The 22437-nt window shown below is 44.5% G+C and overlaps 1 protein-coding gene across 3 annotated transcripts; it reads right to left on the bottom strand.

The window, feature by feature from the left end:
* Positions 1-475: 475 nt before the first annotated feature.
* LOC129830687 (alpha-taxilin-like) lies at positions 476-21474 on the bottom strand. 3 transcript variants are annotated; one of them, XR_008755620.1, is made up of 13 exons: positions 21390-21474; positions 19980-20249; positions 16490-17611; positions 16088-16179; positions 15113-15283; positions 11279-11344; positions 10961-11089; positions 9776-9895; positions 6139-6213; positions 5866-5958; positions 4588-4683; positions 2558-3853; positions 476-2508 (listed from the first exon to the last, which is right to left on the bottom strand). XR_008755620.1 is itself a non-coding variant. In XM_055893293.1 (12 exons), exons 2-12 carry the CDS (start codon positions 20170-20172, stop codon positions 3563-3565), a joined length of 2448 nt encoding a protein of 815 aa, XP_055749268.1. In that variant the 5' UTR covers positions 20173-20249; positions 21390-21474; the 3' UTR covers positions 476-3562. The 3 variants fall into 3 exon arrangements, 2 of the variants coding, with proteins under 2 accessions (XP_055749268.1, XP_055749269.1); XM_055893293.1 differs by having other exon boundaries at positions 476-3853; XM_055893294.1 differs by having other exon boundaries at positions 476-3853; positions 16490-17608.
* Between the last annotated feature and the right edge of the window lie 963 nt (positions 21475-22437).

Below are 22437 nucleotides of genomic sequence, written 5' to 3'. Positions count from 1 at the left end.
TGGCTACTGACATTGAAACAGTTGAAATCTGATATACTCACCATCGCCAAAGCTTTACCCTTGTCGCTGTATCCGTTTTAATCTTTATTTCTACCAAAAAACGAGAAAATACGAGAACCCGCGATGCTCGGCACCAGGGCGAAAGCGGAAAAGGAATGATCGTACTTCCGGTGAAACCAGTGACCGCATGAACGTTCTAAAAGGCGCATTTTTCGCTGAGTTAAAGTGGGTAGTCACTAGACTAAATTAATAATGGCATGTGACAAACCTTCACAATATTCACAGGACAGGTATTTGAAAAAGTTGTACAGTGGTAGCCAGGTGAAGTGTAAAGTTATTCAAAGTCAATGGTGAAATGTCTCAGTAATTGTAGCAAATATTTTAAATCATTCTCACCCCTAAATAAAAATCACATAGAGCTAAATAGCAGCTTTCGATAGGGGGTCAAAAATAAAAGAAACATTACGAAATCACATAACAGATACATATTTTAATGAGCAAGTAATTAAGTACACAGGATAAGACAAAAGTATAGGAAAATAGAAAGAACTATTGATCAACATGGCCGAATCTCTAAAAACCAGCGAGGATCAAGATACAGTGAGTCAGTCTTAGGAGACAAAGGAAATAAGGGTTGTCTTGTGATTAAACTGTGTGATTATGAAAGAAATAAGATAAAGACAAATATTGCATTCCTCAAACTGCAGCCCCCGGACCCTGACCCGGACCAATGCTACAATCTGAAACATGGGAGACACAGCAAGTGTACACGACAGAAAGACAATTTATGCAGACTTTCATTGAAATAATCGTACCTATTCTTCCTCCGACATAACTCTTGATAGTGAAAATAAACTTCCCGTTCAACAAGTGTACAGAACAGAAAATATGTCTTCCTTTTTTAAAACAGTATGGGTAACACACTGACTGGCACCAGAGTCATAACCATGTCAACTTGAACACTACACAGTTTATATAGGAGAAGGTAGACATTGCCACTAACCACTGATACAGGGTCAGTTGTTTCACCTTCCCAATGGTCAGGGTTAGGAATGGACTAGAGTAATCTGATCCTAGATCTGTGGTTAGGAATGAACTAGAGTAATCTGATCCTAGATCTGTGGTTAGGAATGGGCTAGAGTAATCTGATCCTAGATCTGTGGTTAGGAATGGACTAGAGTAATCTGATCCTAGATCTGTGGTTAGGAATGGACTAGAGTAATCTGATCCTAGATCTGTGGTTAGGAATGGACTAGAGTAATCTAATCCTAGATCTGTGGTTAGGAATGGACTAGAGTAATCTGATCCTAGATCTGTGGTTAGGAATGGGCTAGAGTAATCTGATCCTAGATCTGTGGTTAGGAATGGACTAGAGTAATCTGATCCTAGATCTGTGGTTAGGAATGGACTAGAGTAATCTGATCCTAGATCTGTGGTTCGGGTCAACTGAGTGTTTACGTCTGGGGGTGTATTCATTAGTGTACACCTTCACAAACCATTTTACAACCAAAAACAAGATTCTATTGGATGAATTCAGGTAGTTCCCTCCCGGTTACATTCTGTTTCCTAACGTTTGGTTATTAGTGAATACACCCCAGAACAGTGTGTGAGGACTGGAGTGGATAATATATTCTCAGTTATTAAGTTCTTGTCAAATCAAACTGTCACAAAATTAAATAGCGAGGCTGGGGTTGCATAGAAATATCAGTTAAAATATCAGTATTACCGCACCTGATTAACAAATCGAACTATCCGAGTTGTGATTCAACAACCTTGCTAGGATACGTTTACTCACCCACACACAGGAATGAAATGATTGGCAGCCACCTTGGTCAGTACATTTCATTATCTGTTTCAGTGCTTATGGAATCTTACATCTTAAGCATATACATGGTCGTGATAGCAAGGAAAGGGAGCATGAAAAAAACATTCCATCGGATCAAATGTTGTAAAATGACATTTGAAAATATATATAGTGGAATGGATACATGCATATTGTGGGAATGATGGACGAAAAAAATAAAAAATCTCAATTACTTCACAATTAAGAAAAGAAAATGGACTGATGTCTATATAGTGGTGTTTCTCCATTAGATACACACAGGTGTTAAAATCACATATGAAACAGTCTACAAACTCTGCTGTGTAACATGATATAAAGAAACAAACCCAAACACAAGGTTATTCTTGGGGTGTATTCAGTAGTGCACACCGTAGTGAAACATTTTGCAACGGAAAATACGTTTCTTATTGAAACAAGTTCAGTTTAGTCCCTTCCCTGTTGGTTCCTAGAGATTACACACCCCTGGTTTAAGAGTACTTTGTGTGGATCCACCGATTGTGCAAGATTCCTAAAGAATACGTACATAATCCAATAACGCTCTGGACCTCTGGTTCTGGGATAAACAACGATATCTACAACAGAATGAATCCATTAACACTCCGGACCTCTGGTTCTGGGATAAACAACGATATCTACAACAGAATGAATCCATTAATGCTCTGGACCTCTGGTTCTGGGATAAACAACGATATCTACAACAGAATGGCTCCATACCTCTGGTTCTGGGATAAACAACGATATCCACAACAGAATGAAAGAAAGTGACATCCCCAACCTAGAGATATACACACTGATCTCTGAACTGAAAAGGTGATCCCTACATGCTCTGGGTTGAAGTCTAACTGTGGCCAGACATCTGCAGCTTCACTGTCTCTCTATATGACGGACACACACACACAAAAAAAAGACAGATGGAGACACGCACACACCTACTAAATACTCTTCTGGTCCAACATCATCTAGAGTTCTGGTGAAATATAGGGCACTATATAGGGTGCCAATTGTGACGCATCCTAGTCCAACATGGTTCTGGTGAAATATAGGGCACTGTGTAGGGAATAGGGTGCCAATTGTGACGCATCCTATTCCCATATGGTTCTGGTGAAATATAGGGCACTATTTAGGGAATAGGGTGCCAACGCATCCCATTCCCATATGGTTCTGGTGAAATATAGGGCACTATTTAGGGAATAGGGTGCCAACGCATCCCATTCCCATATGGTTCTGGTGAAATATAGGGCACTATTTAGGGAATAGGGTGCCAACGCATCCCATTCCCATATGGTTCTGGTGAAATATAGGGCACTATGTAGGGAATAGGGTGCCATTGGGGCACAGACTTTCTTTAGCTTGTGATTTACATGAACATTGTTTACAGGAGTTCTCAAAGGAACGGACAAAAAAACAAAACGCAGGATAAGAACCTTCAAGGCGGCACAGTCTTCCCTGACTGACATCACCTTCAACTCTCCAGGGGGGAACCAGAGTTAGTAGAAGCTGCTACCTGACTGCAGATCCAGGATCAGATTTTCTTGCACCGCCCTATTGGGTTTTAAGTTAGGATGGACCAAATATAAACTGATCCTAGATCTGTGGTTAGGGGACAACTTCATCTTATTCTTGACCCACACTCTTAACGCCTACGTTAGTAGTGGCTTGGAGGCTGGTAGTTGGTTGGTGAAGAGGAGAGTGTGAGCGTTGTTGCCCAGGCGAGAGGTTTCATTCCTCTGCACAGGCCTGGTTCTCAGTGTCCAACTCTGGGCTGAAGTGGCAGCAGGGTGTGGGGGAACTAGGGGTGGTGGTGTCGGGGTCTAGGCTGGGCTCCTGGGAGTCTATGGTGGGGAGGGAGGTGGATTCATCTCCTGGGTTGGTGTCGTCCTCGGGGCCGGCGCTCAGGCCCTGGACCTTCTTGCTGAGTTCGTTGCGTTCGTTCTGTAACGCCCGACAAAGCTTCTCCAGCCTCCCTACCTTTCCCTGGAGGCCTTCAAACTCACGCTCCTGCACAGTTTTCTAGGGAACACACACAGTCAGTCACAGACACCTTGCCATTTTCACAACAAAACAAAAATGCACACTCACACTAATCCAAAAGTCCCATTCAGTGATTTAAATCCTGAGTCCAGCCTACCTCCTCAGCCATGTTCATTGATTTAAATCCTGAGTCCAGCCTACCTCCTCAGCCACGTTCATTGATTTAAATCCTGTGTCCAGCCTACCTCCTCAGCCATGTTCATTGATTAAAATCCTGTGTTCAGCCTACCTCCTCAGCCATGTTCATTGATTTAAATCCTGTGTGCAGCCTACCTCCTCAGCCACGTTCATTGATTTAAATCCTGAGTGCAGCCTACCTCCTCAGCCACGTTCATTGATTTAAATCCTGAGTGCAGCCTACCTCCTCAGCCATGTTCATTGATTTAAATCCTGTGTCCAGCCTACCTCCTCAGCCATGTTCATTGATTTAAATCCTGAGTGCAGCCTACCTCCTCAGCCATGTTCATTGATTTAAATCCTGTGTCCAGCCTACCTCCTCAGCCATGTTCATTGATTTAAATCCTGAGTGCAGCCTACCTCCTCAGCCATGTTCATTGATTTAAATCCTGAGTGCAGCCTACCTCCTCAGCCATGTTCATTGATTTAAATCCTGAGTTCAGCCTACCTCCTCAGCCATGTTCATTGATTTAAATCCTGAGTTCAGCCTACCTCCTCAGCCATGTTCACTGATTTAAATCCTGAGTGCAGCCTACCTCCTCAGCCATGTTCAGCAGGGCCTTGTTGCTGCTCTCCCACCTGGAGCGATACATGGTCGTCTCCTTCTCCAGCTTCTTGATCTTCTTCGTCATCTACGGACACACACAGGTCACATGACCACGGACTACAACCAAGAGACACACAGACCCGCCAACCCGGGAATCATTTTCATGAGTACCACTTCAGCGCGGCGGCACCCCCCCCCCCCCCCCCCCCAGCGGTGCACGTGCAACACCCACACTGCACAAATCCTTGACCTCATCCACCCGGGGCCCGACCTCATCCACCCGGGGCCCGACCTCATCCACCCGGGGCCCGACCTCATCCACCCGGGGCCCGACCTCATCCACCTGACCTCCAGGCTACCATTCATTCAACATGCCTTGTCGTCATCGGTGACCTGATTATTATGACATCATTAGCAGCCTACTGTTGGAACTCCAGAAGAGGACGGATTCATTAACAGTGGAACATCACTTTCTGAAGGTCTGTATTTAGCAAAACAGCTCTCTGCCGTATCCGTTTCCATCCACGCAGCGACGCCCACTGAAGTACCGCACGTTTCCTTGCTCGTCAATACACTCGCGCCTACTACCGTCTACGCGGCGCTCATGTGCGGGCCAGAAGGTTCTCGCTTAGTAGACTAAACGCTCTAGCTCACTACCTTTTGTGGTAATGAAGCCTTAGCGAAGGAGCTAACTAGGAAAGTGGTTATGTCAACGTTTACCGAACTCGGGTCCTCAGGATCCCAAGGGGTGCACGGTTTTGGCTTTAACACTAACAATACACAACTGATTCAAATAATCAACGCTTGATGATTTGTTTATTATTTACATCAGCTGTGTAGTGTTAGGGCAAAAAACCAAACCATGCACCCATTAGGGTCCCGAAGACAGACTCTGTGAAACCCTGGGTTATGTGGTTAACTTACACACATACGTTGTGGAAAATGTATTTGGCAAACAGTTTTGTTCTCCATTTTCCCCTCACACATCAGTGGTATCAACAGACAAAGTGGAGAGCTGTCACCCAGGGAGAAAACAGTACCATGGTAACGGGGGGGCGGACCGGAGACTTTTTTCCCCCAAGTCCTCTGATTGGCTCAGCTCCAACTTCAGACGGTTGAGTCAAAAACCAACAATGTGCAAACTTGAATCCTATTTGCTGGATCGTTTTTCGTACCGGCGCACTTTGACCTCAAACTGTGTGTAGGTTGGCAGGTCTGCGGACTCAAACACGGGTCAGCCTCCATTTTAACACATGCACAGGCTCACCTTCTCCATCTCCTGTTTGAATGTGGTGAACACCTCGTTGCTCTTTGAAAGAGTGGTCTGGAACTCCTCAAACTTCTCTGTGTATAAGGACAGCTGGATGAGGAAACGGGGAAGAGAGGGAGGAGAGTTCATTTACATATTACCTTCACAGCTCAGCAGAAACAGCGAGGATGTTAATTGTAGAGCTAGATGTTAATCGTAGAGCTAGATGTTTGCCATAGAGAGCTAGATGTTTATCGTAGAGCATCCACTCTGTTCTAGAGAGATAGTTACCTGCTGTTTGAGATGCACCTCCTGCTGCTTCATCAGCTCACACATCCTCTGAGACTCTGCCGCTTCTTTCAGCAGCTGGAAAGACATGAGACAGCATGAGATCAACCCTAACCCATCGTCTGAAACTACCTCTTCCTTCAGCAGCTGGAGACAGGAGACTAGGGCTTTCCCAGACTAAAATAAATAAATATTGTGTCTCCCAAGAGTCATCTTTTCCTTTGACCAATCGATTGGTTGAAATTTTAAAAACGTGTATTTATCTTGGGTTTTAATCAAATCAACTATATGCACTGAGCTTGTCTGATGCTTTAAGCACACGGTTTGATTTGATTGTGCCGGGTTCAGACTTGCTGTGCCGTCTAAAAACAAATTATTTTTGCACCCATTGTCTGTCTCTCCTCCCTGCAGCAGCGACCGACACAGAACATCAACAGTATTTATCTCGCAGTCCGTGTTACTGAAGCTGTAACATTAGAGCCATTTCTAAACTGAAAAGTTCTGTTACCGAAATCCCTCGTTTGTTGAGGAAAAAACATTGACTCAACCCTTGCTCTCTTTACATGACAGATGTATACATCACATGCATGTGACCTATATCATATCATAATCACGTCAATAAATTGGTTATAAACAAACTCTGAACACTAACACTCGAAAACAGGAATGTTTACTGGTTGCTCAGTAGGTAAAGGGGAATGTTTACTGGTTGCTCAGTAGGTAAAGGGGAATGTTTACTGGTTGCTCAGGAGGTAAAGGGGAATGTTTACTGGTTGCTCAGGAGGTAAAGGGGAATGTTTACTGGTTGCTCAGGAGGTAAAGGGGAATGTTTACTGGTTGCTCAGGAGGTAAAGGGGAATGTTTACTGGTTGCTCAGGAGGTAAAGGGGAATGTTTACTGGTTGCTCAGGAGGTAAAGGGGAATGTTTACTGGTTGCTCAGGAGGTAAAGGGGAATGTTTACTGGTTGCTCAGGAGGTAAAGGGGAATGTTTACTGGTTGCTCAGGAGGTAAAGGGGAATGTTTACTGGTTGCTCAGGAGGTAAAGGGGAATGTTTACTGGTTGCTCAGGAGGTAAAGGGGAATGTTTACTGGTTGCTCAGGAGGTAAAGGGGAATGTTTACTGGTTGCTCAGGAGGTAAAGGGGAATGTTTACTGGTTGCTCAGGAGGTAAAGGGGAATGTTTACTGGTTGCTCAGGAGGTAAAGGGGAATGTTTACTGGTTGCTCAGGCGGTAAAGGGGAATGTTTACTGGTTGCTCAGTAGGTAAAGGGGAATGTTTACTGGTTGCTCAGTAGGTAAAGGGGAATGTTTACTGGTTGCTCAGTAGGTAAAGGGGAATGTTTACTGGTTGCTCAGTAGGTAAAGGGGAATGTTTACTGGTTGCTCAGTAGGTAAAGGGGAATGTTTACTGGTTGCTCAGTAGGTAAAGGGGAATGTTTACTGGTTGCTCAGTAGGTAAAGGGGAATGTTTACTGGTTGCTCAGTAGGTAAAGGGGAATGTTTACTGGTTGCTCAGTAGGTAAAGGGGAATGTTTACTGGTTGCTCAGTAGGTAAAGGGGAATGTTTACTGGTTGCTCAGTAGGTAAAGGGGAATGTTTACTGGTTGCTCAGTAGGTAAAGGGGAATGTTTACTGGTTGCTCAGGCGGTAAAGGGGAATGTTTACTGGTTGTTCAGGCGGTAAAGGGGAATGTTTACTGGTTGCTCAGGCGGTAAAGGGGAATGTTTACTGGTTGCTCAGGCGGTAAAGGGGAATGTTTACTGGTTGCTCAGGCGGCAAAGGGGAAGTCAGATGCGTGGAATAAATGTGACTAGATGTGGAAAATACTGGATATCAAGAAAAAGGGAAGGAACCAGCAGTGCATGCATATTATGTGTGCCAAACAGGCGCTGTGTAGATTACAATTATATTTCTGACCATTTGGAAGAATGTAAACACTAAATAAATAACAAGCGTACCAGCGAGTCGGTTGTAACAAAAAATGTAAATAAAAAAGCCAATATTAAAAAACAGTTGCAGTAATTCATGAATGCAATTTTCGAAATGGAACGGGTTAGGCCTATTTATTGTTTAAGCTAATTATTCAACGGTCTCTTTGTTATTTATTTTAAAACTAAAACGCTTGATTGCATTTCTAAATCATGAATGACTCCTACTCTGTGTGACGACGTGAACAAATAAATCATTTATTGATACAGTAAGCCTATATAAAAGTATTGAATCATAACAATTAGGAGACAAAGGAAAAAAAAGGAGGGCTTTTATTATTATAAAAATGGCGGACTATTTGGAACAGTGTAAACAGTAAAGAAATCCCAGAGAGGCTGGTGTAATGGACAAAAGGGTAAAGCCTTTACTACAGCAGAGCAAATGTTTTAAATCAACGCGGTGCCTGTTAATTTATCATCGAATCACACCCTACTTCGACCTCACCAAACAGGTGATGATTTAACAAAAGCGCATTTGTAAAAAAAAGCACAATCGTTACACAAATGTACCTTAACCATAAACATGGATATAATCAATAAAGTATATATTTTTTAAACCTGCATATTTAGTTAAAATAAATTAATGTTAGCAGGTAATATTAACTAGGGAAATTGAGTCACTTCTCTTGCGCTGCAAGCCGAGTCAGGGTATATGCAGCAGTTTGGGCCGCCTGGCTCATGGCGAACTGTGTGAAGATAATTTCTTCACAAACAAAGACCGTAATTAATTTGCCAGAATTATACATAATTATGACATTGAAGGTTGTGCAATGTAACAGCAATATTTAGACTTATGGTTTCCGTTCCAAAATAATAAACGTTTTGTTTTCGAAATTTGACCATATTGATGACCAAAGGCTTGTATTTGTGTATTTATTATATTATAATCAAGTCTATGATTTGATATTTGATAGAGCAGTCTGAGCGGTGGTAGGCAGCAGCAGGCTCATAAGCATTCATTCAAACAGCACTTTTTTGCGTTTTCAAGCATTGCGCTGTTTATGACTTCAAGCCTATCAACTCCCGAGATTAGGCTGGCAATACTAAAGTACCTATTAGAACATCCAATAGTCAAAGGTATATGAAATACAAATGGTAGAGAGAGAAATAGTCCTATAATTCCTATAATAACTACAACCTAAAACTTCTTCCCTGGGAATATTGAAGACTCATGTTAAAAGGAACCACCAGCTTTCATATGTTCTCATGTTCTGAGCAAGGAACTTAAACTTCAGCTTTCTTACATGGCACATATTGCACTTCTACTTTCTTCTCCAACACTTTGTTTTTGCATTATTTAAACCAAATTGAACATGTTTCATTATTTACTTGAGACTAAATTGATTTTATGTATTATATTAAGTTAAAATAAGTGTTCATTCAATATTGTTGTAATTGTCATTATTACACACACATAAATAAAAATCGTCCGATTAATCGGTATCGGCGTTGAAAAATCACAATCGGTCGACCTCTAGCTGACATTATTATTGTGACTAAGTATAGTTTTTCTTTATTTGGACACTCTTGAAAACGAGATGCATCAAGTGATTTCATCCTGTAAAATGTTAAATAAATAAATATCCTCATCGAGTTGAATATGTTGACTCGAGTGTTCACCAAACCACCATATTATTTTACTGTTACTCACAAAGTCCTTCTCTCTGTGATGGCGGTCCTCTGACTCTACGAGCAGACCCTGAGCCTGGTGTAGCTTAGCATCCACCAACTGTTGCTGAAGTTCCTTATGCTTGAACACTTTGTCAATGTGCTGTGAGAAAAGACAGGGGGTTAACACTCACATGTCCAGAACATTGTCAGACATTTACTGCAGTTGCACCTTGTGTGCTTTAGTTGTATAAGTCAAATGGACTTGTCTTATCAGAGAGCAGCAGACCTCAGGTTCTCCCCCACTCCAAAAACACGCCCTTCTCCCCCACTCCAAAAACACGCCCTTCTCCCCCACTCCAAAAACACGCCCTTCTCCCCCACTCCAAAACACGCCGTTCTCCCCCACTCCAAAAACACGCCCTTCTCCCCCACTCCAAAAACACGCCCTTCTCCCCCACTCCAAAACACGCCGTTCCCCCCCCCCACTCCAAAACCACGCCGTTCTCCCCCACTCCAAAACACGCCGTTCTCCCCCACTCCAAAACCACGCCGTTCTCCCCCCACTCCAAAACACGCCCTTCTCCCCCACTCCAAAACACGCCGTTCTCCCCCACTCCAAAACCACGCCGTTCTCCCCCCACTCCAAAACCACGCCGTTCTCCCCCCACTCCAAAACACGCCGTTCTCCCCCACTCCAAAACCACGCCGTTCTCCCCCCACTCCAAAACCACGCCGTTCTCCCCCCACTCCAAAACCACGCCGTTCTCCCCCCACTCCAAAAACACGCCGTTCTCCCCCCACTCCAAAAACACGCCCTTCTCCCCCACTCCAAAACACGCCCTTCTCCCCCACTCCAAAAACACGCCCTTCTCCCCCCACTCCAAAAACACGCCCTTCTCCCCCACTCCAAAACACGCCCTTCTCCCCCACTCCAAAAACACGCCCTTCTCCCCCACTCCAAAACACGCCCTTCTCCCCCACTCCAAAACACGCCCTTCTCCCCCACTCCAAAAACACGCCCTTCTCCCCCCACTCCAAAAACACGCCCTTCTCCCCCACTCCAAAAACACGCCCTTCTCCCCCACTCCAAAACCACGCCGTTCTCCCCCACTCCAAAACACGCCCTTCTCCCCCACTCCAAAACACGCCCTTCTCCCCCACTCCAAAACCACGCCGTTCTCCCCCACTCCAAAACACGCCGTTCTCCCCCACTCCAAAAACACACCTCCTCTCGTAGTTCGTACTGCTGGATGAGTTTCTTGAGCTTCTCTGCCAGCTCAGAGTTCTCCAGCCTCAGACTGGCATTCCTCTCGTTATGCTGCTCCATCTGGGCCTGGATGTCATTCAGAGTCACCTGGGAACACAAAACACAGGCTAGAGGACGTTAAATCACAAAAGACACCAACCGGTGTTTAATCCTTGGGTGAACGTCCAAAGTATTTCCTAGATTTCTCACCTCATTGGAGAAGATGGCGGCAATAAATCAAGGCATCAAGGAAAGACTTGACATTCATCCCCTCTTTACATGACGCTAGTGGCTCACCTGGAAGTGTGATGTCACTTCCTTCCTCTTCTCCTCCTCCACACGTGCACGCTGCAACCCGTCGTCCTGCAGGTTACAGGTTAAAGTTAGTTTAAAATGTACGGCTCCATTTTATTCCAGAAAGCTGTTCACTTCAAGAATCTGAGACGACTGATTCACATTAGGGCTGACCCAGACCCGCTAACCCTGTCCAACTTTTTAAGAGTACCAGACGCGCGGCAAACTGGAGATTCACGTGCTTAAACAAACATTATGGATCACACCTGGTTCAGTTCAGAACCCTGAAAAGGGTACAAAACCTAAAACACACTCATAAGTACAGAACATATAAAATAAGCATATGTTGTGGAATTGGCAAAGATTGTATGTTTATTCCATTACATGTACAGTGTAGAATAGAGATAATTATCATTGATGGTTTTCCTCCCGGGTGGCGCAGTGGTCTAGGGCACTGCATCGCAGTGCTAGCTGCGCCACCAGAGTCTCTGGGTTCGCGCCCAGGGTCTGTCTCAGCCGGCCGCAACCGGGAGGTCCGTGGGGCGACGCACAATTGGCATAGCGTCGTCCGGGTTAGGGAGGGTTTGGCCGGTAGGGATATCCTTGTCTCAGTATGTTTTGCTACCGCAAAGGGAATCCGACCGCTGTTCAGTAGAATACCGCAAAGGGAATCCGACCGCTGTTCAGTAGGCTACCGCAAAGGGAATCCGACCGCTGTTCAGTAGGCTACCGCAAAGGGAATCCGACCGCTGTTCAGTAGGCTACCTTCAAAGGGAATCCGACCGCTGTTCAGTAGGCTACCGCAAAGGGAATCCGACCGCTGTTCAGTAGGCTACCTTCAAAGGGAATCTGAACACTGTTTGCTAGAAGAGTCCACTGTATGTAAATGTATGTAAAGGTAGGTAAATAAATGCCTATTGGGTTTCTTTGCAGCACATACATCATTTCAGATTTTCGAAAATTATAAAATCTCAAATCTAGTGAGAAGTCATTTTAGAAGCATTGCCCCTATAGCTAATACCGGAGACTAGAAGCATTGCCCCTATAGCTAATACCGGAGACTAGAAGCATTTCCTCTATAGCTAATACCGGACACTAGAAGCATTGCCTCTATAGCTAATACCGGACACTAGAAGCATTGCCTCTATAGCTAATACCGGACACTAGAAGCATTTCCCCTATAGCTAATACCGGAGACTAGAAGCATTGCCTCTATAGCTAATACCAGACACTAGAAGCATTGCCTCTATAGCTAATACCGGACACTAGGTTTGCAAAGGGTCGGAAACTTTCTGGGAAATTTCCATGGGAAGTTAAGCCCGGGAATGTTTCTTAAATTCATCAAAAAAAATTAGCTTATAACAGTGAACTTTTTTTAAATGGGATACACAAGGCAATTCTAGGTCTTGTGGCATATTTTGGTTAAACTATCCCCAATTCAATGGAATTGCAACCCTCTGCATGCACAGTGCATTCTTCCGTCACATGTACAGCTGATTCTCAAGATCTTGCACACTAATGATATGCTATTGAGCCCACATTACTACACTGTCTGAGCCAATGACTACATGCTTTCTGGTAAGTTTTGATTACAATACTGGGTGGGGTGAATATATTTTATATGACATGATTTTTGTTAACTAGTAAATAGTAGCCTACAGCAAAGTGTGTTTAAATCATTTCTAACTTAACAAATTCTGCTAGTTAGCTTTTGCTACTATGTGGGTTTTAGCTTGCTTGAGCCTGCTAACTGAGGAGTGTTAATTCACCTGCTTCCATACACGTTTAATTTTAAAACATTTATCTTGCAAAGGAGTTGTTTAATCATTTGAGGCTTTTTGAGCCTTACAACGAGCCACCCTCAAGGTTGGAAAGTGACAGTGAAGATGAGGCCTAAGAGTCTGATGTTCAAGAGGTGGAAATTGAGGAGGTCCAGGGAGAAGACATGGATGCCTGAGAAGGAAGACATCCAAAGCTTTAGTTTATAGACTATCGTTTTACAGATGTTGAAAACATTTTTGAGAGATGCGATGGATCATTGGGGATCAATATTCCCTTTCTTTTGTTTAGTGAAATAATCCCATGTGACGAGTCAACTCATTTAATTAAAGGTCAATACGAAACTAACTTGTTTTAAAAAAATGTCTATTGGAAGGATTTAATCATTTGCAATTATGTCTACTTATGATAATGTAAAAGGTTTGTCTCTATATGATATGGTAAATATATGCAATGCAAAAAATTCCTACATTTAAATGGTATTAATATTAATTTGCATACATTTCTGTTAATTCCCATATACTCCCAAGGAAAGTTTCCACCTCTGAATATTCCCCAAAATGTACAACCCTACCGGCCACTCATTCTTCATCGCACCATCTTCTAAACTCCCGACTCCATTTAAATGCCAAGATGTTTATATTTATTTTTTGATAATACTTTTGTAATGCTTTTTTGTGAAGGTGATCATAATTACAGTCTATCAGGTTGAGTGATCCTCGTAACGTTACGTGGAAAATACAACTAACGGGACGCAGAATTAACTGTATATCACACTCGCACAAACGTGACCAGTTATTTTTCCTATTTGCATTTAAATTTAATTCACGAGCAAATGCGAGTGAACTGCTGGCACTTAGGAGCCCACTGAATGTCCATCTTATGTTCACTTGAAAAACAATTAGTGAATACAAATGTTTTACAAATATACAATACAAATGTTTACGTACAAGTGTGAGCAACTGCTTCACCATCCTTTATCTAGAGTGGAGGTACCAGATTCACCATTGAAACACTTAGTGTTTACCTTTCCACAACACACGAGTCGGAAAGAGATGAGTGTTTACGTACTGCTGACAGTCGGCAGACTCAGCATCACAACAAACAGGAGGGGGAGACACGGGTTTAGCTACGTCCAATAATGATGTATTCATCTCCATGACCGTTGATAAACTCCGTACATGTCTGTGTGTTGCAGCTCGAGAATCGGGACGTTAGGTTTACTCAGTGGATATTAAAATGTAAAAATAAATACAAATAAAAATGTTTTATCCGGCTCTATTCATTTCTGCGTACTTTAAACTTGGATCTCGTACATTGACAGAGAATTACGTTGCTGGTACGCAAACTGCGTGCATGTTTGCAGGTCTGAAAGCATACTGTGCACGTCTGCATAACCCTTAACCCAGCCCAGCTAGCCCTATCCCAGCTAGCCCTAACCCAGCTAGCCCTAACCCAGCCCAGCTAGCCCTAACCCTGCCCAGCTAGCCCTAACCCAGCCCAGCTAGCCCTAACCCAGCCCAGCTAGCCCTAACCCAGCCCAGCTAGCCCTAACCCAGCCCAGCTAGCCCTATCCCAGCTAGCCCTAACCCTGCCCAGCTAGCCCTAACCCTGCCCAGCTAGCCCTAACCCTGCCCAGCTAGCCCTAACCCAGCCCAGCTTTAGCTCAGTAGTGTGACAAAGGTACAAGTGTGAGCAACCGCTTCACCATCTTTTACCTAGAGTGGAAATACCAGCTTCACCATCCTTTATTTAGAGTGGAGGTACCAGATTCACCATCCTTTACCTAGAGTGGAAGTACCAGCTTCCCCATCCTTTATTTAGAGTGGAGGTACCAGCTTCACCATCCTTTACCTAGAGTGGAAGTACCAGCTTCACCATCCTTTACCTAGAGTGGAAGTACCAGCTTCCCCATCCTTTACCTAGAGTGGAAGTACCAGCTTCCCCATCCTTTACCTAGAGTGGAAGTACCAGCTTCCCCATCCTTTACCTAGAGTGGAAGTACCAGCTTCCCCATCCTTTACCTAGAGTGGAAGTACCAGCCTCCCCATCCTTTACCTTGAGTGTGCGGTTGTGTCTCTGCAGCTCCCTACAGAGTGACTCCAGTTTGCTGCGTGCCAGGATGGCCTTGCTGTGTTCGTTCCTCAGGTTGTCTGTCTCCTGCACCAGCTGAGACTGTTTCTTCTGCAGGACACGCATTTGCTTCTGATTGTTCCGCTGCTCCTCCAGCTAAAACACACACAAGGACACGTACACATACACAAACGGGCACGCAGGCGCACACGGAAAATTGTTTAATGCACGAAAATCCTATTACAGCTGTTCAAGTACACCTAAATGAAAAGCTATTGATAAAATGTCTCTAAAGAGTCTACTGATGGAAGGTGAGGGGGGAAACAAGTCAGGCTATAAAGGGAAGCTGGGTGTGTCAGCCATGTCCTTGTCCAGTAAAGACACCGTACAGCCCATTCGAAACGCTGCAGTTCCCCTCTAGCCCATTCGAAACGCTGCAGTTCCCCTCTAGCCCATTCGAAACGCTGCAGTTCCCCTCTAGCCCATTCGAAACGCTGCAGTTCCCCTCTAGCCCATTCGAAACGCTGCAGTTCCCCTCTAGCCCATTCGAAACGCTGCAGTTTCCCCTCTAGCCCATTCGAAACGCTGCAGTTTCCCCTCTAGCCCATTCGAAACGCTGCAGTTTCCCCTCTAGCCCATTCGAAACGCTGCAGTTTCCCCTCTAGCCCATTCGAAACGCTGCAGTTTCCCCTCGGTGTTGCTCCATCAGCCAACTGCCCTGACCATTCCCCGGTAGGTCACCCTGTGTTGAGCTTCCCTGCATATTCTCCTGTAGGTCACCCTGTGTTGAGTTGCCCCGACCATTCTCCAACACAAGGAGACAAACTACTACTGTCTGATACACAGATGGGGGCTAGAAATAAGAGGTTGGCTAGCATGCTGAAATTAAAAGATTTGAACTAAATCAAACAGCATTTGAACCACACCCGAGTCAAAGCGTTAATGAGAGTTACTACTTACCAGTTCAGCATACTTCTTACAGAGGCCTGCCAGTTTCTCCTCCGGTGTACTCAGAGTGTTCAGGGTCTGCATCAGCAGGGTGATCTCTTTACCTGCAACACACAGGAGGGGGAACACATTCAGTGCAACACACTGGGGGGGGAGGACATTCAGTGCAACACCACCTCATCACAACAGGGACCCAGCAACACACAAGGGGAAGCTGTCCAGCCCTAAACCCCTAGCAACCACATGTTAAGACTAGATATTAGTGACCAATCCTGTTACAGAAGACCATATCGGTCTCCAGGATTGGAGGCCACTGACCTACACGCAGCCAATAATTTCAGATCAACGACAAGCATCTAGTAATACGCCCTGGGGGGGATTGATTTCAGACAGAGTAACATAACCAGTCCTTACCCAGCCCCTTCACCTTCTTCTTCTCTTGAATCTTCACTTTCTCCGCGCCGCCGGAGTTCACTTTGACCTCCGACCGCTTGATATCCAACTCCTTCTCATTGGCCAGGCCATTGAGCACGGGGCAGTGTGATTGGCCATTGGGCAGGTTAACCCCGTCCTCCCCGTTGTCCTCCAGGCAGTAGGTGTTGAGGATGTCCTCCAGCTGGCGGCTCAGCTCCTCAGCCATGTCACACTGAGACGACACCCCCTCTGCTACAGTGGAGACTGGGTCTGCTACAGTGGAGACTGGGTCTGCTACAGTGGAGACTGGGTCTGCTACAGTGGAGACTGGGTCTGCTACAGTGGAGACTGGGTCTGCTACAGTGGAGACTGGGTCTGCTACAGTGGAGACTGGGTCTGCTACAGTGGAGACTGGGTCTGCTACAGTGGAGACTGGGTCTGCTACAGTGGAGACTGGGTCTGCTACAGTGGAGACTGGGTCTGCTACAGTGGAGACTGGGTCTGCTACAGTGGAGACTGGGTCTGCTACAGTGGAGACTGGGTCTGCTACAGTGGAGACTGGGTCTGCTACAGTGGAGACTGGATCTGCTACAGTGGAGACTGGGACTGCTACAGTGGAGACTGGGACTGGGGTAGGGTCTGCTACAGTGGAGACTGGGGTAGGGTCTGCTACAGTGGAGACTGGGACTGGAGTAGGGTCTGCTACAGTGGAGACTGGGACTGGTACAGGGTCTGCTACAGTGGAGACTGGGGTAGGGTCTGCTACAGTGGAGACTGGGACTGGGGTAGGGTCTGCTACAGTGGAGACTGGGACAGGGTCTGCTACAGTGGAGACTGGGACTGGAGTAGGGTCTGCTACAGTGGAGACTGGGACTGGGGTAGGGTCTGCTACAGTGGAGACTGGGACTGGGGTAGGGTCTGCTACAGTGGAGACTGGGACTGGTACAGGGTCCGCTACAGTGGAGACTGGGACTGGGGTAGGGTCTGCTACAGTGGAGACTGGGACTGGGGTAGGGTCTGCTACAGTGGAGACTGGGACTGGGGTAGGGTCTGCTACAGTGGAGACTGGGACTGGTACAGGGTCTGCTACAGGTGGGACCGTGGGGACGGCTGCAGACTCTGCTGTGTTGGAAACAGCAGCCAATAGACACAGGACGGAGAGAAAGATGTTAAATTATTAAAATGCAGCAATAACAATTACTTATTGGACTTTGAAGTATGTAAGAACAACAAGGGGGAAACCAAAATGAATGATAATAACAAAGCAAACAAAACACTCAAAGAACAACAAAGAACCCACAAAGCTGCTCTACTTTGGAACGGTGACATGAGAGTTCATCCATACACCCTACGTAACGTAAAGCAAAGGCAGCAATTTAACAAACCTTTACATGTCAATACTTCACTTAATTCTTTACTTGGAACGTACCAGTGTTTTCCAACTCCCATCGCTAGTTAGAATTTAGAAAATACTCGTATTAAATAAAATCCAAACAATGTGTACACCGCCAATTGTTCCCTTTCAGGTCACTCGTTGATCCAAGACTGGCGAGTGTCACTCAAAAGAGACGCCTGATTTCTGAGTCGTGCTCATGACGAGCTGCACTTAGGGGTGGACACCCACCGGTACTTCACCAATCAGAGACCGTCTGAAACAGACAATATGGCGACGTACACATTGACCTTAATGGAGCAAAAATGTATTTCATGTATTAACAAAAGTGAATATTATCTAAATTCCACCTGCAACTAGCGATGAGTTGAGAAGACATTGGTATGTTCCAAGTTGAGAAGACATTGGTATGTTCCAAGTTGAGAAGACATTGGTATGTTCCAAGTTGAGAAGACATTGGTATGTTCCAAGTTGAGAAGACATTGGTATGTTCCAAGTTGAGAAGACATTGGTATGTTCCAAGTTGAGAAGACATTGGTATGTTCCAGGTTGAGAAGACATTGGTATGTTCCAAGTTGAGAAGACATTGGTATGTTCCAAGTTGAGAAGACATTGGTATGTTCCAAGTTGAGAAGACATTGGTTTGTTCCAAGTTGAGAAGACATTGGTATGTTCCAAGTTGAGAAGACATTGGTTTGTTCCAAGTTGAGAAGACATTGGTATGTTCCAAGTTGAGAAGTAAGCAGGGACAAAAGTAGATTTTTTTTCTTGCCGGTAAGGGAGGTCTTTTGTGAAAAATTGTTATGGGCCTAATCATATACTTCCATATAGAATCCCCAATCATATAATTCCACATTGAATCCCTAATCATATACTTCCACATAGAATCCCTAATCATATAAATCCACATAGAATCCCTAATCATATAATTCCATATAGAATCCCTAATCATATAAATCCACATAGAATCGCCAATCATATAATTCCACATAGAATCCCCAATCATATACTTCCATATAGAATCACTAATCATAATTCCACATAGAATCCCTAATCATTTAAAAGGAACTCAGTTGGTCTAATAGTAAAGATGTGTCATGTAACTTTTAAAATGTATTATTTTATTGTGCCATGAAACACAAACTAGCTAGACATTTTTCATCCGATTGTCCCCAAAAAAATAATCACTTCACAAGGATCTTGTAAGCCTGGCTACCTGCGCACGTTCATCCTGTATCCATAGAACTGTACACCTGCCATTGATGAATGGAAAGAGACATTGTTACAATGAATGACATTCAGTGATGGTCAAATAAGCCCCACAGAATTGACGAGTCCACTGCTGTCCGCGCGCGTCTCGAACACACATCTACGCTGTGGCAAAATGTAACTTATCGTCGAATCCACTTAGCATTTGGGAGCGTATTTCCATATGTTTTCAAGTCCATTCACTCCCCTTTCATTCAACTTACAGCCAGCAATGAAGTTTGAATTTTTGTGATAGGCTCACGTTTTTCCCAGTACGGCGTCCCCTTACTATTTTTCACCTCAGTAGTAATTGCCATGTAAAGGTTAGATGAAAAATGTGCTTTACACTAGCTACGGTGTAACGGCTGTATGGAAGTCTTCACATATCAATGTCACAATGTATAGCTATGCTGCTGCCATAGTTGTGATACTCTGCGGTCCCAACAGTCCTGCCTATGTGGACGTAGACGTTCAGGGTCATGAGTGTTGTTGAAGGTTCCCAGCTCAGTTGAGAGCTGGAGGAGGTATGTTCATGATTTGAATACTACCAGACTTGACTTTGTGGATAGGAGCAGTGATAGTTATTCAACACTAGAGAGAGAAAGAGCCAGCCCAGTCACAAGAAGTCCACTGTAAAATGACTGCATTTGACTAGTGCCATTACGCAGCGTTCACATGCTAGTTGGAACTCTGACATTTCAGACTTGCCTACTGGTTGTAGTTATACACATGCCGCGTTCAACCAGTTAGCAGGTCAACAATTCCAGAGTTACCTAGTTCTGACTAGACTAGCACATGAAAGTAGCATTAGTTCCATCACATCAGTGACAACCACAGCGCTAACTTTACCTGCACTTTCAGCCCCATCAGCTTGTGAAGGTATGTCCTGATCTTGCTCTTTAGGGCTGCCAGCGTCTGTAACGTCTTTTGGTCTACTGGTCTCTGGAACATCTTTTGCAGCCTTGCTTCCCTCCATCTCTACCGTGCCAGGTGCTGCATCACTGCCCTGCGTGGACGACTCTTGTGTGTCCTGTTTCTTCATGATTTTAGTTATTTTTATTTTACCGTTATTTTACCAGATAAGTTGACTGAGAACACGTTCTCATTTGCAGCAACGACCTGGGGAATAGTTACAGGGGAGAGGGGGATGAATGAGCCAATTGTAAACTGGGGATTATTAGGTGACCATGATGGTTTGAGGGCCAGATTGGGAATTTAGCCAGGACACCGGGGTTAACACCCCTACTCTTACGATAAGTGCCATGGGATCTTTAATGACCTCAGAGAGTCAGGACACCCGTTTAACGTCCCATCCGAAAGACGGCACCCTACACAGGGCAATGTCCCCAATCACTGCCCTGGGGCATTGGGATATTTGTTTAGACCAGAGGAAAGAGTGCCTCCTACTGGCCCTCCAACACCACTTCCAGCAGCATCTGGTCTCCCATCCAGGGACTGACAAGGACCAACCCTGCTTAGCTTCAGAAGCAAGCCAACAGTGGTATGCAGGGTGGTATGCTGCTGGCATGTCTTGATGATGAAATGTCTTAAACAGATATTAAAAATATTCATCGAGCACTGTGTTTGTCTAGGGAAAAGTCCCAACTGTGGCGTGAGTTACAGATCCGAATTCGCAAGTGTTCGCTGACGATTATAACACGTACCTGTCCTTGAGAAGGAAGAAATTAAACTGCCAAACGTCAATGGGGATGTGTTAGTGTAGGTGAATGACTTGAACCTATTAGTTAGCGGCGTAAAATCAACTGTATGGTGAACTCAAGTCATTCACCAAGGAGTGGAGTTTAGTTGGTCACCGGAAATCAAGACGGTACACCTTAACAGAAAATGTGTTGAAACATTTTACATAAGCAATATTAATTTATGTGAAATGGCGAACAGCTAGCAAGCAAAGCAACGAATGTGGTATGTGGTATGCTAACGAAGTGAAATTTGAACTCGGCCAAAGTGTAGCTAACTACGCGAATAGTTGACATTTTGGAAAGTCAACTTAATATCTTTGTGAAACAAGACCTCTTCTCTTAGCAACCACATATATAACTAGTTTCACTTTAAACAGAAATTAGTAACGTTACTGTTTAGATAATATTAGTTAGCAAGCTAACTTAGCATTTAGCTTTCTATCTTAGCTCTACGCTATGGAACACACCCAAGAAACACGACACCTCACATATCGCACAGTCATTATTCATACTTGGAAAAAGAAGTAGGTACTCTTAGAAAATAAAAATGACTGATTACCTTCTTGATCCAACTCAATAAATACACTCCGGCGTCGCCTGCTGCTTTTCCTCCTGCCAACCTACACAGGAAATACGTAATGAACCACGGAAGTGCGTACCTGACAATCTTGTGGAAAATGTTATGTAGTCCAAACTCAGAACTACAAAGACGTTAATTCAACGATTCTTTTTTTTTCACCTTTATTTAACCAGGTAGGCTAGTTGAGAACAAGTTCTCATTTGCAACTGCGACCTGGCCAAGATAAAGCATAGCAGTGTGAACAGACAACAACACAGAGTTACACATGGAGTAAACAATAAACAAGTCAATAACATGGTAGAAAAAAAGAGAATCTATATACAATGTGTGCAAAAGGCATGAGGGAGGTAGGCAATAAATCGAATAATTACAATTTAGCAGATTAACACTGGAGTGATAAATCATCAGATGATCATGTGCAAGTAGAGATACTGGTGTGCAAAAGAGCAGAAAAGTAAATAAAAGCAGTATGGGGGGTGAGGTAGGTAAATTGGGTGGGCTATATACCGATGGACTATGTACAGCTGCAGCGATCGGTTAGCTGCTCGGATAGCAGATGTTTAAAGTTGTTGAGGGAGATAAAAGTCTCCAATTTCAGAGATTTTTGCAATTCGTTCCAGTCGCAGAGAACTGGAGGGAAAGGTGTCCAAATGAGGTTTTGGCTTTAGGGATGATCAGTGAGATACACCTGCTGGAGCGCGTGCTACGGGTGGGTGTAGCCACCGTGACCAGTGAACTGAGATAAGGCGGCACTTTACCTAGCATAGCCTTGTAGATGACCTGGAGCCAGTGGGTCTGACGAGGAACATGTAGCGAGGGCCAGCCGACTAGGGCATACAGGTCGCAGTGGTGGGTCGTATATGGTGCTTTAGTAACAAAACGGATGGCACTGTGATAAACTGCATCCAGTTTGCTGAGTAGAGTATTGGAAGCTAAATTCTACATCTTACACATGCGGCAGCAAAAGTACGTTTACGTTTTAGTATCTTTTAGTCATTCAAAACTTGTTAAAGAATTGGAAAAACAG

The sequence above is a fragment of the Salvelinus fontinalis genome, chromosome 32, assembly GCF_029448725.1.
Source record: "Salvelinus fontinalis isolate EN_2023a chromosome 32, ASM2944872v1, whole genome shotgun sequence".
NCBI classification, from domain to species: Eukaryota; Metazoa; Chordata; class Actinopteri; order Salmoniformes; family Salmonidae; genus Salvelinus; species Salvelinus fontinalis.
This window is presented reverse-complemented; position numbering and strand designations above follow the sequence as displayed.